At 41.5% G+C, this 13,473-nt stretch overlaps 1 protein-coding gene across 2 annotated transcripts in view; it reads left to right on the forward strand.

Annotated features, from left to right (window-relative positions):
- cadpsa (Ca2+-dependent activator protein for secretion a) overlaps window positions 1–13,106 on the forward strand; it is a gene marked incomplete at its 5' end in the record, with an annotated part of 193,825 nt that extends 180,719 nt beyond the window's left edge. For both annotated transcript variants that reach the window (XM_079156889.1, XM_079156890.1), the window contains 2 exons: window positions 11,750–11,854; window positions 12,770–13,106. In XM_079156889.1, coding sequence (XP_079013015.1) covers window positions 11,750–11,854; window positions 12,770–12,940 — 276 coding nt within the window. In that variant the 3' untranslated portion in view covers window positions 12,941–13,106. The remainder of the gene's footprint in view (window positions 1–11,749; window positions 11,855–12,769) is intronic.
- Between the last annotated feature and the right edge of the window lie 367 nt (window positions 13,107–13,473).

The following is a 13,473-nucleotide window of genomic DNA, read 5'->3' on the forward strand; positions in this document are numbered from 1 at the left end:
ACTAAATAACTGATGCCCACAGTTTAAAAGGATGACACTCCACAAGGTGTTTGTATTAGAACATTTAATGATATTATAGCCAGAGTAAACCCAGACTCACTAAAATGATGACATCTAAGCTTTCAACATTTAGCAGGCATGGAAGGACAGCACTGTTTGACAATATAAGATATGTTTCTGTTGTTAGACAGCCTCATCTTGGTTTGCAGGCTTCTAGCAGCTGAATCACTGGTTTATACTTTCGCATTAAAACACTTAATAAGAGATCACAGAAGGTTTCATCGTTTTCTAACTGCCATTGAAACTAAGGTTTGTAATGTATGCTAGATTTCAATAAGGAGCCAACTCTTTTCCACCAAGCTAGCAGCACTAGCTCCAAAAGTTGCTGGAGAAAAAGTTACCAAGTTGGCAACCCTAACATGTAATAAGAATTTCAACCTACCATAGCTTTAAGATGAAACAGCAGGATAAGTCTTCAGCTGGGTCATTTTCCAGCCCTATCCCAGGGATAAACACTGTTTTGGCAAACTTGTTAGTCCTTCTGCATTTTAATTCCCGTCCGGAGTAACTTTGTTGTACTTTAAAGTTGATCTTTTCCATGTTAAGAGCTCCTTGTCTCCCCCTACTTTTGTTAAAGTATGCTTATCCGATGGAATGGAAACAAGCTCCCACCAACATACTGTATAGGCCTATATGAAAACCCAAGTCATCAAGAAAAGCAAATCTCTGTTCTAATGTCAGCTACAAGTAGATATTATTCTCTTGAGCTCAGTTTTTAGCCTTTATTGTTTACATTTTGGCAAATTGAAAGTATGCAGAAATACCTATTAGCAGTTCCTGTTGGTAAAGTACCATAGATGTCTGGACAACTATCCCTGGATTATGTTTACGTTAAATACAAGTTCTTCTGTAAATCACACTGAATATGTATGTGTTTCATGACAGAGCTATGTCAGACTTTATAGCATATGTAATTTCACTATGGTTAAGATTCCATCAGTTCAATTACATAGTGAATATTTCATTCCCCACCTCCCCTTGTAATGTTCATCCTATCCCAATGGCGTTTTAGGTGCTTTTGTGTTGTATATGTTAATTTGAAGAATCAATATTGTCTTTGTTTTGATGTTAAAATGAGGAGTAGATTATTTCCAAGCATTCAGTACTGTAAACTTTCTGATACTATTTCTGATGTGATGGACACTCTGTCGGTACTCGAACAGTATTGATGTTCAACATCCAGCCCTGGTTAAAAAGTGTGAACATATATCCTCATCATTGAGGCCACAGCTTGAATATTGGATGATTTCTCACAAGCCCCTTTCACACAGATATTCTACAATACTGACATGAAGAAGGTCCACCGTTACACAGGCTGAACCAAACAGCCCCCGGGTATGACTTAAGGGAGCATCACAGAAGCAAAAACAAAAGTTGTGATGTTTTGTTTAACGCAACAGCGTCGGCGTCTAGTGTCCTTACAGAAGGTCCCTGTTATGTGCCGGTTGATTTCGCCCTCTGCTCAGAGGGTAAAGATCTCCCGGATCTCATTGTCTTTCCAATGTCTCCCAATTCGCTGCCGTTCTCGTTTGCTGTAGTTTAGCTGCAAACTGCTGCTAGAGATTTTTTATAACATCCCGGAAGTGCACAAATAACACGTCATCAAAATGTGACCGACGTTGGCTCGGCTCTGTGACTACTTCCACTGCTGATTCACAACGGAACACCTCTGTCCCCCCGGTCTGCCCCCGCACCTTTCATACAGAACCATGTATCATCCAGCCTTCAACAAGCTGTGTAAATTCGGACTGCAGTCAAAGTCACTAGCATACTAAAGGGGTAGCCAATGCTACTTTACCTTGTGGAAGGTATAGTGAACTACATAACCAAGGTATCATCAACCTAGGATTCCAATGTGTGAAGACTTTCACTGACTTCATTTACTTTAAAATACACAGCAGAACTAACACACAATTATCATTCAAATCAGTACGTATGTAAACAAGACTGACCATTCAATGCCAACTTTCCGTGCAGTTTGCAATACTCTCCTGGTATTATCCACTCAATATGATGGTTTCTTACTCAGCCCTACAGTAATACACACACACACACACACACACACACACACCTACACACACACACACACACACACACACACACACACACAGGAGCAGCAGCAGAGGCAGAAAGAGGCAGAGTCCCAGGTTGCTTGTAATCCCCGTGTACCTCCTGTGGTGAAGCTCTTCCTCAGCTCCAACATTCCTGGCTCTCAGCAGCACAAAGGCTCCTGAGCGGCCCCACAAAAGAGGGCCTCTGACCTAACAAATCAGTTGGCTTTTTGGGGGATTTGTGTGTCTGTGTGTGTGTGTGTGTGTGTGTGTGTGTGTGTGTGTGTGTGTGTGTGTGTGTGTGCGTGCGTGCATGCATGCCTTATTAGCCCCATTCACACACTTTAATGACAGTTTTGTCCTTTAACCAAGAGCAAAGTCTTAATTTTAAGTGCATGCAGATCCCATGACTTTATCACATTTTTAATCAACCCTTTTAAAACTGTGCTCAATCTCCGATATAGCCTGCTCATGCTCATGGCTGTGTATTTTTGCCCTCTCCTTTCAAGCTGATTCTGCACGCTCGTTAAACTTCTCCCCTCTCCTCTGATTTTTGTGTAACTACTGAAGGCCGCTTGTTTTGGACCTCAGCGTATTCCTTATGGGCGGTTGCCATTCCTTTAATGGATTTTTCCACCCACCCTCCACGGATTTATTTCAATTTACTCCAATTCCATATGTAATTTATTTAAATACTTGGAAAAAATAGATGATTCCTCCATGAATTTGCCGTATTTTGCAGGATTGACGTGCAACGTGCTAGGATTTTGTGACAAGACTGCGAAATAAGTAAATGATGTTGATATTTGCCCAAAAATTGGGTTTGTAGCACTGAAGTGAGCCCAATTTTATTAGACAGGTCCTGTCAGCTGTAGGAAGGTAATGTTTACGTTGAGGAGTGTTATAAATGTCGCACTGTTAAAAAGTGAAAACTTCCAGCCCGTTTTGTGTGTGCAGGTTACAACACATGCCGACACGTTTGTAAAAATGGCAGAGACCACGTGCTTTCTATTTGAAGAGTACATTATATAATAGCACCAATCTGCTAGTAAGTACAGTGTTCACAAGATGAACATGATTTTAAGACAACAACCACCACCACCCACCTTATACAAGGCCTAGTTTGGAATAGATATATAAGATTATACCATCTTTACTTTACGGGTTTATTGTCATATACATTGTAAAGTACAGTTGTACCTTCAAATGCAATGAAATACATCTGCCCTGGCTCTCTAATGCCTTCAAAAGGAAATATAATAATAAGTAACAACAGCAAAAAGAGAAAGGCTCATAACGTGTCGCCATCAGTTGGCGTCATCTTTGGAGCTCTGCAGTGCTGAATTCAGTCCAGTTTCATAGTTTATTGTTCAGTACAAAATGATAAGATATGTGTGCCAGAAAATATTAGTTGAACTGTGACTAGAACACAACAGACAATGTCAAAGTGAAAGACTATGCATCATAGTAAGAAGCTGCCGCTCAAAACTAAACTTATCTCAGTCGAGAGAATTAACGAGTGAAAAAGAGAAATGTGCAAATAGTTCCATTGCGGTTGTATTTTGGTTTCCTTCTGGGTAACAACTTGGCCTCAGTCTTGGCTGTGATTTTTTTTTTAACCCAGTAATGTGTATTCAGTAACAATGCTAACACAGACTTTTGGTTCTGACCTTGGTTCATGTGGTTTCTTAGTACCTGGAACAAAATGTCAAAAGGGGACATAAGTACAGTATGCATGTAGGACTCAGCTATGTTCTATCCAAATCTAGGTGACATGATCATTATAGTTTAAAAAAGGTGAATTCATCCATTCTGATGCACGTTTCTGCTCGTCATTCTCCTCAGAGCGACGTGAAAGTTGTCTGCTGACATGGCAGCCGCTCCTGTGAAACTGGAAGCACTGTTGTTTGCCCCTCTAATCTAAAAAGGCCAGTTCCCTCTCATTACACTACACAGCAAATAGGGTCATGAAAGAGGTGAGTAGGTGGATGGGGAGGGGAAGAAGGAGAGGTGTGCCATTTTTTGCATCACATCCTGCTGGTGGCAGGCCCCCCTGCCAAGCACCATGTGAAGACTTGGGTGTGAACACTGGCTCTGAGGCGAGGTTTGTGTGTGTGTGTGGGGGGGGGGGGTCGGTAGGATGGGTGGGTTGGTGTCAGATGGGGGCAGGAGGTCGCTCCGTCTCCCAACTCTCGCTCGAAGGGGGGATGGACCGGCAGATGCATATGTGTGTATGTGGGAGTGTGTGTGTTGTGTTGTGCGGGGCGTGCATGTCGCCTGTGTATAGGTAGGGGTTCATCAGCATGTCGTGAGGTGACAAAACACACACAAATGCACACACACAGATAACCCCGTTGAAGGAATGGAAGCATTTCCTTCAGATGGAACTCGTTAGAATGTCACAGATTTGATCCCTGTCGGGTTATGGCATTATGTATTCAGAGCCATATTACGCTTGTTTTGGCTGTCAACAAGCGCTAGCCCCCTGCTGATCCCCATGCAGCCCTAAAAAAGAGAGCCTGGGTGAATTTGACTGTTCTGATGATTTTCTTTTGTTAGTCTCTGCCAAGAGGAGCAAAGTAAGAGGGACCATCACTGTTCATTTGACAAGCTCAACAAACGTCAACATGTGGACGCCACATCTTAATCCCGCCCTGAAAGACGTTAAAGTGAAACTGTTACATGCTTTTACATGTGGCTTTTTTGAAGTAGACAGAGTTGATTCGAAGAGCTTGATAGTTGTGTGTCGGAGAAGGTGAAAAGACAGCTCCAGAAATGGTGTAAAGAATACCATTTGGAAGGCAGAAGGGATAAAGTCAGGCAAAAAGAAACAACCAGCCTCACTGATTGAAAGAGAAAGTTCAGAAAAAGGAATGATACAAGCTGGATGTTTAGCTAAACAGTGCACAGTGTTGATGGTAGTCATACAAAGATGAAACAATGTCCAGTGACGGATTGATTAAGACAACAACTTGAGAGTAAAATGATGCAGTCAATTGTTCCGGAAGAAAGGCAAACACAAGAAAACAAAAGATGGTGAAAAAGGTTTAGGAAAATAATATTTCCAGATGAAGGTTTGTGGTCATAATGGGTATTGTGAACGCTGTGTCCGCAAATGTATGTAGCTTTCTAAAAACGGACAATCCAACAAGTACACACACGTGAGCAGCGATTGGCCAGGTGTGTGGAGGGTAGAGAACGTAGGCAGGGTTTGAACTCTCAAGGTCTCTTTTGTCATTCTTCACTCACCTGCTTTCATCAGGCAGGCCATTGAGGAATGGCTCCTCCCACATTTGAATGTTTATAACACTTGCAAACCCTTTTGCCTTCAGATGTAGTCAAACCACTTATCATTCAAGCTAGTTCATTTTGGGCAAAAAACAACCTTAAAAGTCAGGATACATGCTTTAATTTAAGCTCTATCCCAAATTCGATGTTGAGTGACTCACAGTTGGAGCACATCTACGGCTTGGATTGACACAAAACTCAGTTGACTCATCAGTTTAACAACTGCATTGGAAAATATTTATTTCTTTATAAAAGGTTGAAAGTACAGGCTGGTGTACAGGGCTTAGAATGCTGTCAAGTTTGCCGCTAACGGCAGGTGGTAGCTAAAGATATACAATCTATAGCTTAAATGAATTAACTTTTCATTTCTGGGTACATTTTCAGTCATTATGACATCATGTTTTGTTTTCAAGTGAAACACATTTAACATTTTTCAACAACTCTGATTACTACCTCTGACTGGCTTTTTCTTCATGGCAACAGAAGGTTCATGGGTATTTAGAGGCATTCGCCATACCAATGATGGACAGGACATGATTTCTCAGAAACATAGTTGAAATAATTGAAACCGGTGATGATGGCATAAAGCTATGGGCTTGTAACATTATCCAGGACAGTCCCATGTTTCCATGTAAGGCAACATAAAGAAACATGTGAAAAGGGAAGAGCCCCAGTGGAACCAGTGGCCCCTCCTCTTCTTTAAGGGAAGCCATAGGGAGACTTTTGAGCATCCTTAAGATTCAAAGCAGGGCTGATGCATCACATAATCTATGACGCAGGGCCAGTTGAAACAGCTGGGAAAATGAACAGCTGTGTACCTGATTGTGCATGCAATGTCAAGCACGTAGCCCCATCTGCATGGAAGCGTCTCTGTGATTACTTTCCGAAGAAGATGACTCTCTCCAAGACAACTTGAGAGTAATGCTCTCTGCAAGTATCAGCTTTGTATTCATGGATTGGATAATCACCCTTGATTACATCAGATACTGTGGTCTTGTAACATAATTCAATTGATGTGATTAATTGCTGAGCTTTTCAGGACCATTTTATCATGAAATTCAGAAAGTGAAGACACTGTAGAGACAACCGGAAAGTGCAAACATAGAACAAGAAATGAGAAAAAAACTGAACAAAAAAGAAAACATCGTTTATACAGGGGACCGGATGTAAAAGAATCCCATCTTTGAAATATTGCTATCATATTTTTTTCACCTTGACTCGGCACTAATCTTCTGTGCACACTAGTCCCTCTCCTCCAGTTTATCTTGCATGACTTCAAAATATTGTCGCTATTTTTGTGGACTTTATTGAGCATATTCTGTATGTTGTTTTCGGCCCAGATGTCAAGTAAACATCAGACTTCTGCTGTCAAGTCCAAGTTAGTCCTTTCCAACTAACGTTAACACCTTATTTACCTGTGTCCATCTCAACACATGCCCGTGCAGGTACCCTGCATTTTGGTTCATTTGGAAACGAATCTCAGGCCACCTCTCGCAAGCGGTCTTGGACCGGTTGTTATGCTCAGTACGATTACTGCGTTCACAAATGCTCATATAAAACGCGCCAGGGGTTGAACTGCATCACAGTTAGATTAAAATGGACTAAATGTCGGCTTGTGAAAGCGCCCTGTAAGTGGCCTTAACTGAAGAAAATTCTCAAATGGGTTGTAAGAGAAATCACTGACCAATGTTTCTATTTTGTGGACTTGTTGGAGACAAGTTAACTGGGACAGTGTCTCAATGTAATTACTCAATTCTCCTTTTCAAGACAAGTGAAACTGGAAATTCTGAAGCAAATTTGTATTAATTATTACAATTCATAACCATAATCAGCTAGTTACTCTTGAAAAACAGTTTATTTATTTGTATTTCTATACTTTGTGTTAAAGGGCTTTACAATCTGTAGTACATAAGACCCCCTCTATTCTAGACTGAAATGAGGAAAGATGTCTTTGTGTCCTGTTCTCCGGGTGACAACTTGAACTAGTCATGTAGATCTTTTGATGGATCGATAGCCACTTTCCTTTTATTCATGAGGAAACTGGTATTGCATTCAAATTGGCATTAAAAAGATCTTAAAGTTGATGAAAATCGCAGGCATTATGTGTACACAAGATGTCCCTGACAGACCTCCAAAATGCCAGTCATGGCAGCAAGAAGACTTGTGACATAGCTGTCAAAGCCTCTTTTTTATATAAAACGAAGAGGAGTAAAGCAGAACAGGACACAAAATGGCTGCTGCAAAAATGGCTACAGATGGGAGCTGTGTGGCACGGTGCAAAGTCTAAAGGAGACGCGAGGGAGGAGTGGATGATGGGAAGAGGGAGAGCAGCCAGTCAGTGGATCAGTCACTCCAGGCCTGGCCTCTCGGCGGGGGGTTGTGCTCGGGGCGAGATCACAGGCCTGCTGCCACGCCGAAGCCTTCACAGGCACACAGCGACAGATAGGAAGCTGCTGGCACCAGGTCGGCTCACTGATTCACCCCAGCACTGCCTCGGCATAGCCATCTTCTCTGATTTCCAATGACTGAGCTGGACCTCTTCTTGTGGCCTTAGCAGGTCTGATCTTGGTGTCCCACTGAGCAGGTTTTGGTCTTTTTTGTTTTAGTCTGGCAATTCAAAATTGGACATAAAAAATATTCTTTTTGCACTATGATGACCCATTGTTAGTGCAGATAGTCAATTTAATATTCTGATTAAGTAAGCTAAGTAATGCTAAAGATGTTCCAAAAGTTCATCTCTAGCGCTGCAAAAAGTCTCACTCTGATGTGGTTCTGTCTCTTGGAACACGTTCACACCTGTAGACAGGGATCTATAGTTAAAACAGACTTTCCACAATGGAATCAAGAGGAGTAAACTAAACACAACTCATTGCTTGGACAGTTTTGGCGATTGCCATGCTACATCATCATTTTGGTTTATGCAGCACTTTAGTGCTTCTGATGTGTATATTCATATTCTCTTGTGCCACAAAGAGCTCATGAATAAAACACTAATTATAAGCATTATTCATATAATTACAGGATGGAAAGGAAGCGTCTTGTAATGATTCAGGGCTTGATACTGTGGAATCGCTGTCACACACTTTTTAATAGACGTAATGAACTGACAAGGTACACAGCGTCGGATGCAAGCACAGCAGTTTTAACAGCTTTAAACCACTCAGGGAACAAATATGCGCTGACGTCGATACGTGTGGATTTGCATTAAAAAACATGGACTAAGGCTATAACGATCAATTATAAGATCACTCCCTGAACACATTATATAATCAGCAGAAGGATTTATGAGTAGTTACGGTTTTGAATTCATGCTAAAATCACATTTCTGCTATGATAAAATACTGGGGTTGGTTTGTTTTACAACACAACTTAACTGCACCAGACCTCGCTTGGAAGCAGGCCGAGACCCTTTTCCAGCAGTCCTGGTTCAGTTGCTTGGCCTAAAACGGGGTTTGATTGAGAGCTTTCACACCAGTAGCTACTAACCGAGTGCATTTCAATAGAACCAAACGGGTTAGGTGTGAAAGCTTCCTAAGTCTAGAATTCTGAACATGCAGCATATTTGCACAAAATGTCCAAAAGAATTGTGTGGTTTCTTCTTAAATTTCGCAGTTAAAAATTAGCCTTTGACCAATAAAATCTGTGTCAGTTCAATAACATCATCAGATTGAGTGCAAGGCTTCAGCATGACTTTGTCATTGTTTCTGAAGCTACCACATTTAATTTTGTGGATTGAGTCTGCTTTTTATTCTGGTATTTCTTAAACATTTCTTTACATGTAAAACCCTGTAACTGATAAGCAGATTGACTTTCTAAAGTGTCAGATTTGATGGACAATAGAGCTTGTATTCATTTAATCATTATGATAAAAAGATAAAAAACAATCACACACACTGCTACCCTCTTCCTCTTTTTTTCTCTTCCCAATCTTCTCCAGCCACCCATCCTTTCTGCTGTGAAAGTCAGTCGGTTTCTATTAGTATCAGCCTCGCTCATCATTATCCATCAATTAGACTGGCAACAGTCAGGGCCCACAGAGAAACATCTGTACCCTCTCGGCTCTGTTTCTGTATGGCTCCGTGCTCTAAGCTTGCTGTGCCTTGCAGAGCTCACTGTTTAGAGTGCTCGTCTAATTAAAGCAGTGGGACAATATTAGGGCTGCAACTAACGATTATTTTAATAATCGATTAATCTGTCAATTATTTCTTCGATTAATCGATGAATCAGATAAAAAAACAAAGCATTTATTTCCAACCGAAAAAATCGCGTGACGCTGTGGCGCGATAGCCTATCAGCGTTGAGATGTTTCTCCTGTCATCACTGATGTCCTGCCGTTGTTGAATCAGGAAATAAATACTGTAGCGTCTGTGTTCACCCAGAGCTCTATGATACCTCATATCAATAGAGACCAGACCAAACTATGTGTATACATGTGTGTGTGTGTAAACCATATGGTGCAAACAATGAATAGACGCTGCCATATTTACATCTAGATGACGTTATTGTTAGTGTTGATGGAGCTGCTACATTGTTAGCATAGCCTAGCACCGATCATCCGAGCTCCATTGAGAAAACAAGTACAAATGGGCATCATTACGTAGTTATTTCGGAGTCCCTTTTTGTCGGTTTTTTGCCGATAAATCACAGCCAAATCAGTTTATTTTGTGTTCATACAGCTGTAGTAAACAGCCGACGTGTGGCTCGCTAGACACAGTGAGCTCGATGAAATCCACGGAGCTCCTCCGGACTATGTTATGAACCAGACATGACAGCGTTTAGTTTCCCGTGATATCTGGGACTTCCACAACACGTACTAGGCAGAAATAGAGGTGATTTTTTTCCACGGTTGATGGCGGACAGTTGAACGGCTTTCAGACCAATAAACCACGCCCCCTCTCCGGCGCGTCCAGCGCGATTCACGAGGATGAACACAAATAGTCCCCGGCGAGACCGGCGGCGCGAATGATGCGATTCGCGCCGCGTTCATCGCGTTTGGTGTGAACAAGGCATTATTGAGTGGCGTAATAATCGCGCGACACAGCTAAATCGATAATGAAATTCGTTGCCAACTCTTTTAATAATCGATTATTATCGATTTTTTCGATTCGTTGTTGCAGCCCTAGACAATATCAAAATGAGGCTTGTAACACCTATGTATCAGGACCGGGGCTGGCTATGGTACCTCAGTACCTCATGAGTACTGAATGTCGAAAACTCCAAAAGTACAGAAACTCAGCACTGAATGGTGGCCCTGAGAGCTGAGCACGCCACAGTTATAGAAAACACGAGCAAATACAGAAACACCCTGAATACAGAAAACACAACCAAATACAGAAGAATACTGCGAATAGACACTTGTTGTAGCCATGGTTATTGGTTTATGAAGTTATTGAAGTCGGCTATCCCTCAGTGAAAATGAGCTGAAATGTAGCTGACATGTGAAAAAAGTGCAGATATAGTACTGCAATGTTTTGACATGTAAAAATGTCTGTTCACTTCTTGTACTGAAAACACAAACATTATTAGAGAAGATGACTTATTACACAGCATTATACTACAGTACCATTCTTCTGTCTGAGTAAGGCCAGTCTTGTTTGGGACACTGTTGGACCCAACCCAGTTGCCTCTGCTGTTACCAGAATACATGTCGTGTACTCCAGCCCTCTTTTCCAGAATCACTGACCTTTCTGTCATTAACACAGTCCAGAAACACACATTAAGAGAGTCTGCAATACTCAAAGACAACACAGCTTGGAACTGATAAACTGACAAACATTTGTATCATGAACTTTGACAAGTGCCAATGACAGAAGATGCTGCTGTGCACCGAGAGCATCATGAGCCTTATTATTTATTGGGTTTCCCGTTAATTGAGGCCTGATTGCCTGCTGGATCTTCAGGGGGTCCACGCTCCAGACTTAAATAAATCCTGAGCCTACAGCACTGTCTGATTTGTCCTCACGTGAGAAGGGTAGACTCTGTTTCCAAACTTCCAGGCAAGACTGTGTGGGCGTCGCTGAACTGCAGCAGAAGAGAACCCTGCTAGAGAGAAGTGGCTGTGCGCCATATTCAGATTAGAGACATTGTTCTGCTGAGGATTTGTTTGTCAGCTTTGTGCTTCCACATGGAAGCTCTGTCATAATGATACGCTGCATGGATAACATCACCTGCTTTTTCTGTCATGAGCAAAGTCAACGGATTACAGAAACTCATTTCAAGGTGATGGATTTATTATGTTGACTGTTGAAATGTTGCTTTTTCATGTGTCTTCTTAGGTTGGCACATTTTGAGTGCATTTATTTCATGGAGTATCAGATGATAGTATGCACTGTGTTCTTGTGTGTCTACAGCAATGGTACACCAGCACTATGAACCTTCTAGGAACATGGCTGACAGATCGAATGGACCTGCAGCTCCACCTTTACCAGCTGAAGATTCTCATCAGGGTTGTGAAGGTGAGAACGGCTGCAAAATGTATTGTCATGATCCTACGATTTTAAGGACTGCCAGAACTTTATAGTACTCTAATTGTTAACGAATCTCTTACTCTAATTGTTAACGAATCTCAAGAATCAATAACATGACTGACTGACTCTTTTATAACTCTGGTAGATTATAACATTATAACGCATGATTAGATCAGTAATACTTATCTAATATAATGTAATATATTGTAATGAAGCACTGAGAGGTTCACATTATTGTTCTTCTTCATCAAGGTGTCCTATACTAAAAGTAGGACATGATCCCTCACTGACCGCCCATCCACCAGCATGAGCACACTCAGACTGAACTGGTAGCGTCCAGAAATGTTGTGCCCAGGATTCTTGTCTCAAATCATTTAATCATTCATTTTTCAAACCCAGGACCTTAGAGTCCACAAAGTTAACCACTGAGCCACTTTATTATCACTGACATCCAAACTCTCCATAAAGTAAAGATGGCAACAAACAGTGATCATTCATCTAGGAGACCACTGTTCGCCGTGTGAAACAAGAAGTCATTGTTGATTTATTTGCGTCACGTAACTTGCGTACTTTTGTAACGGCACTTCCGTAGTTATTTTAACGTTGATCTTTTCCTATCAACATAACTCAGTAGTTTTGTTACCGAAACAAGTTTTATCCTGTGAAGAAAGGAGTTTATTTTGAAAAGCCCATATGCCTGAAACGAGTGGAAATCAACATGTGTTGCTGGTAGGACGACACAAAAAGTGACTCCTTTTTCAAGCAAGATATTATAGGAACTATTGTATGATAGGATAGGTTGACTCTCACAGTCCAGAGATCTGACAGCTCAAATGAAATGGAGACCAATACAGTGAACCTCAAGCCCTCTGTTAGCCAAACTGTTTTGTTTGTTTGTGATAGAAAAAGTACCGTGACTTCCGCCTTCAAGGGGTTCTGGACTCCACGTTGAACAGTAAGATGTATGAGACGGTGAGAAACCGGCTGACGCTGGAAGAAGCCACAGCCTCAGTGAGGGAAGGAGGGATGCAAGGCATTTCCATGAGGGACAGTGATGAAGATGACGATAACTAGATCAAAGGGCCTGAAAGCTACAAGAATGTCGAAGCGGTACACTGCCTGAGAACCCATGCAGCCTTTCTGAGAGGTCAAAGCAGATTGGCCTAACATTCAACTTTATCCCTCCATTATCTGCTGTTTCACTTGTTCACTCCCGTTATTGTTCCACATTTCTGTCTGAATTGATACAAGAAGGATATGCATTGTGTGCCTGTTAACACTTTCAATACGCAAGGGTGTCCTATCCATGCTATACAAATAGAGAATCCCCATGTAGACCCATCACAACACAATGAGTTTCTAGAATGTCCAAAAGAGGCCAAAACGTGAAGCATGTGATTGTGTTAAATAAATGAAGATGTTAAAGACAGGCAGGGGATCACATCCATATGGAGATCTTTTCAAGGCATGAAAATCCATTGTGGGAGTTTGTGCGCTTTCCACACATAGAGCACCCTCTTTATTTATGAAGTTTATGAATCACTCAAATAATCCAGGAGATTCCAAGTAACATCGTGACATTGATACAGATGTCTGAAGTCTGCCAA

The sequence above is a fragment of the Pholis gunnellus genome (assembly GCF_910591455.1).
Source record: "Pholis gunnellus genome assembly, chromosome: 3".
NCBI lineage: Eukaryota > Metazoa > Chordata > Actinopteri > Perciformes > Pholidae > Pholis > Pholis gunnellus.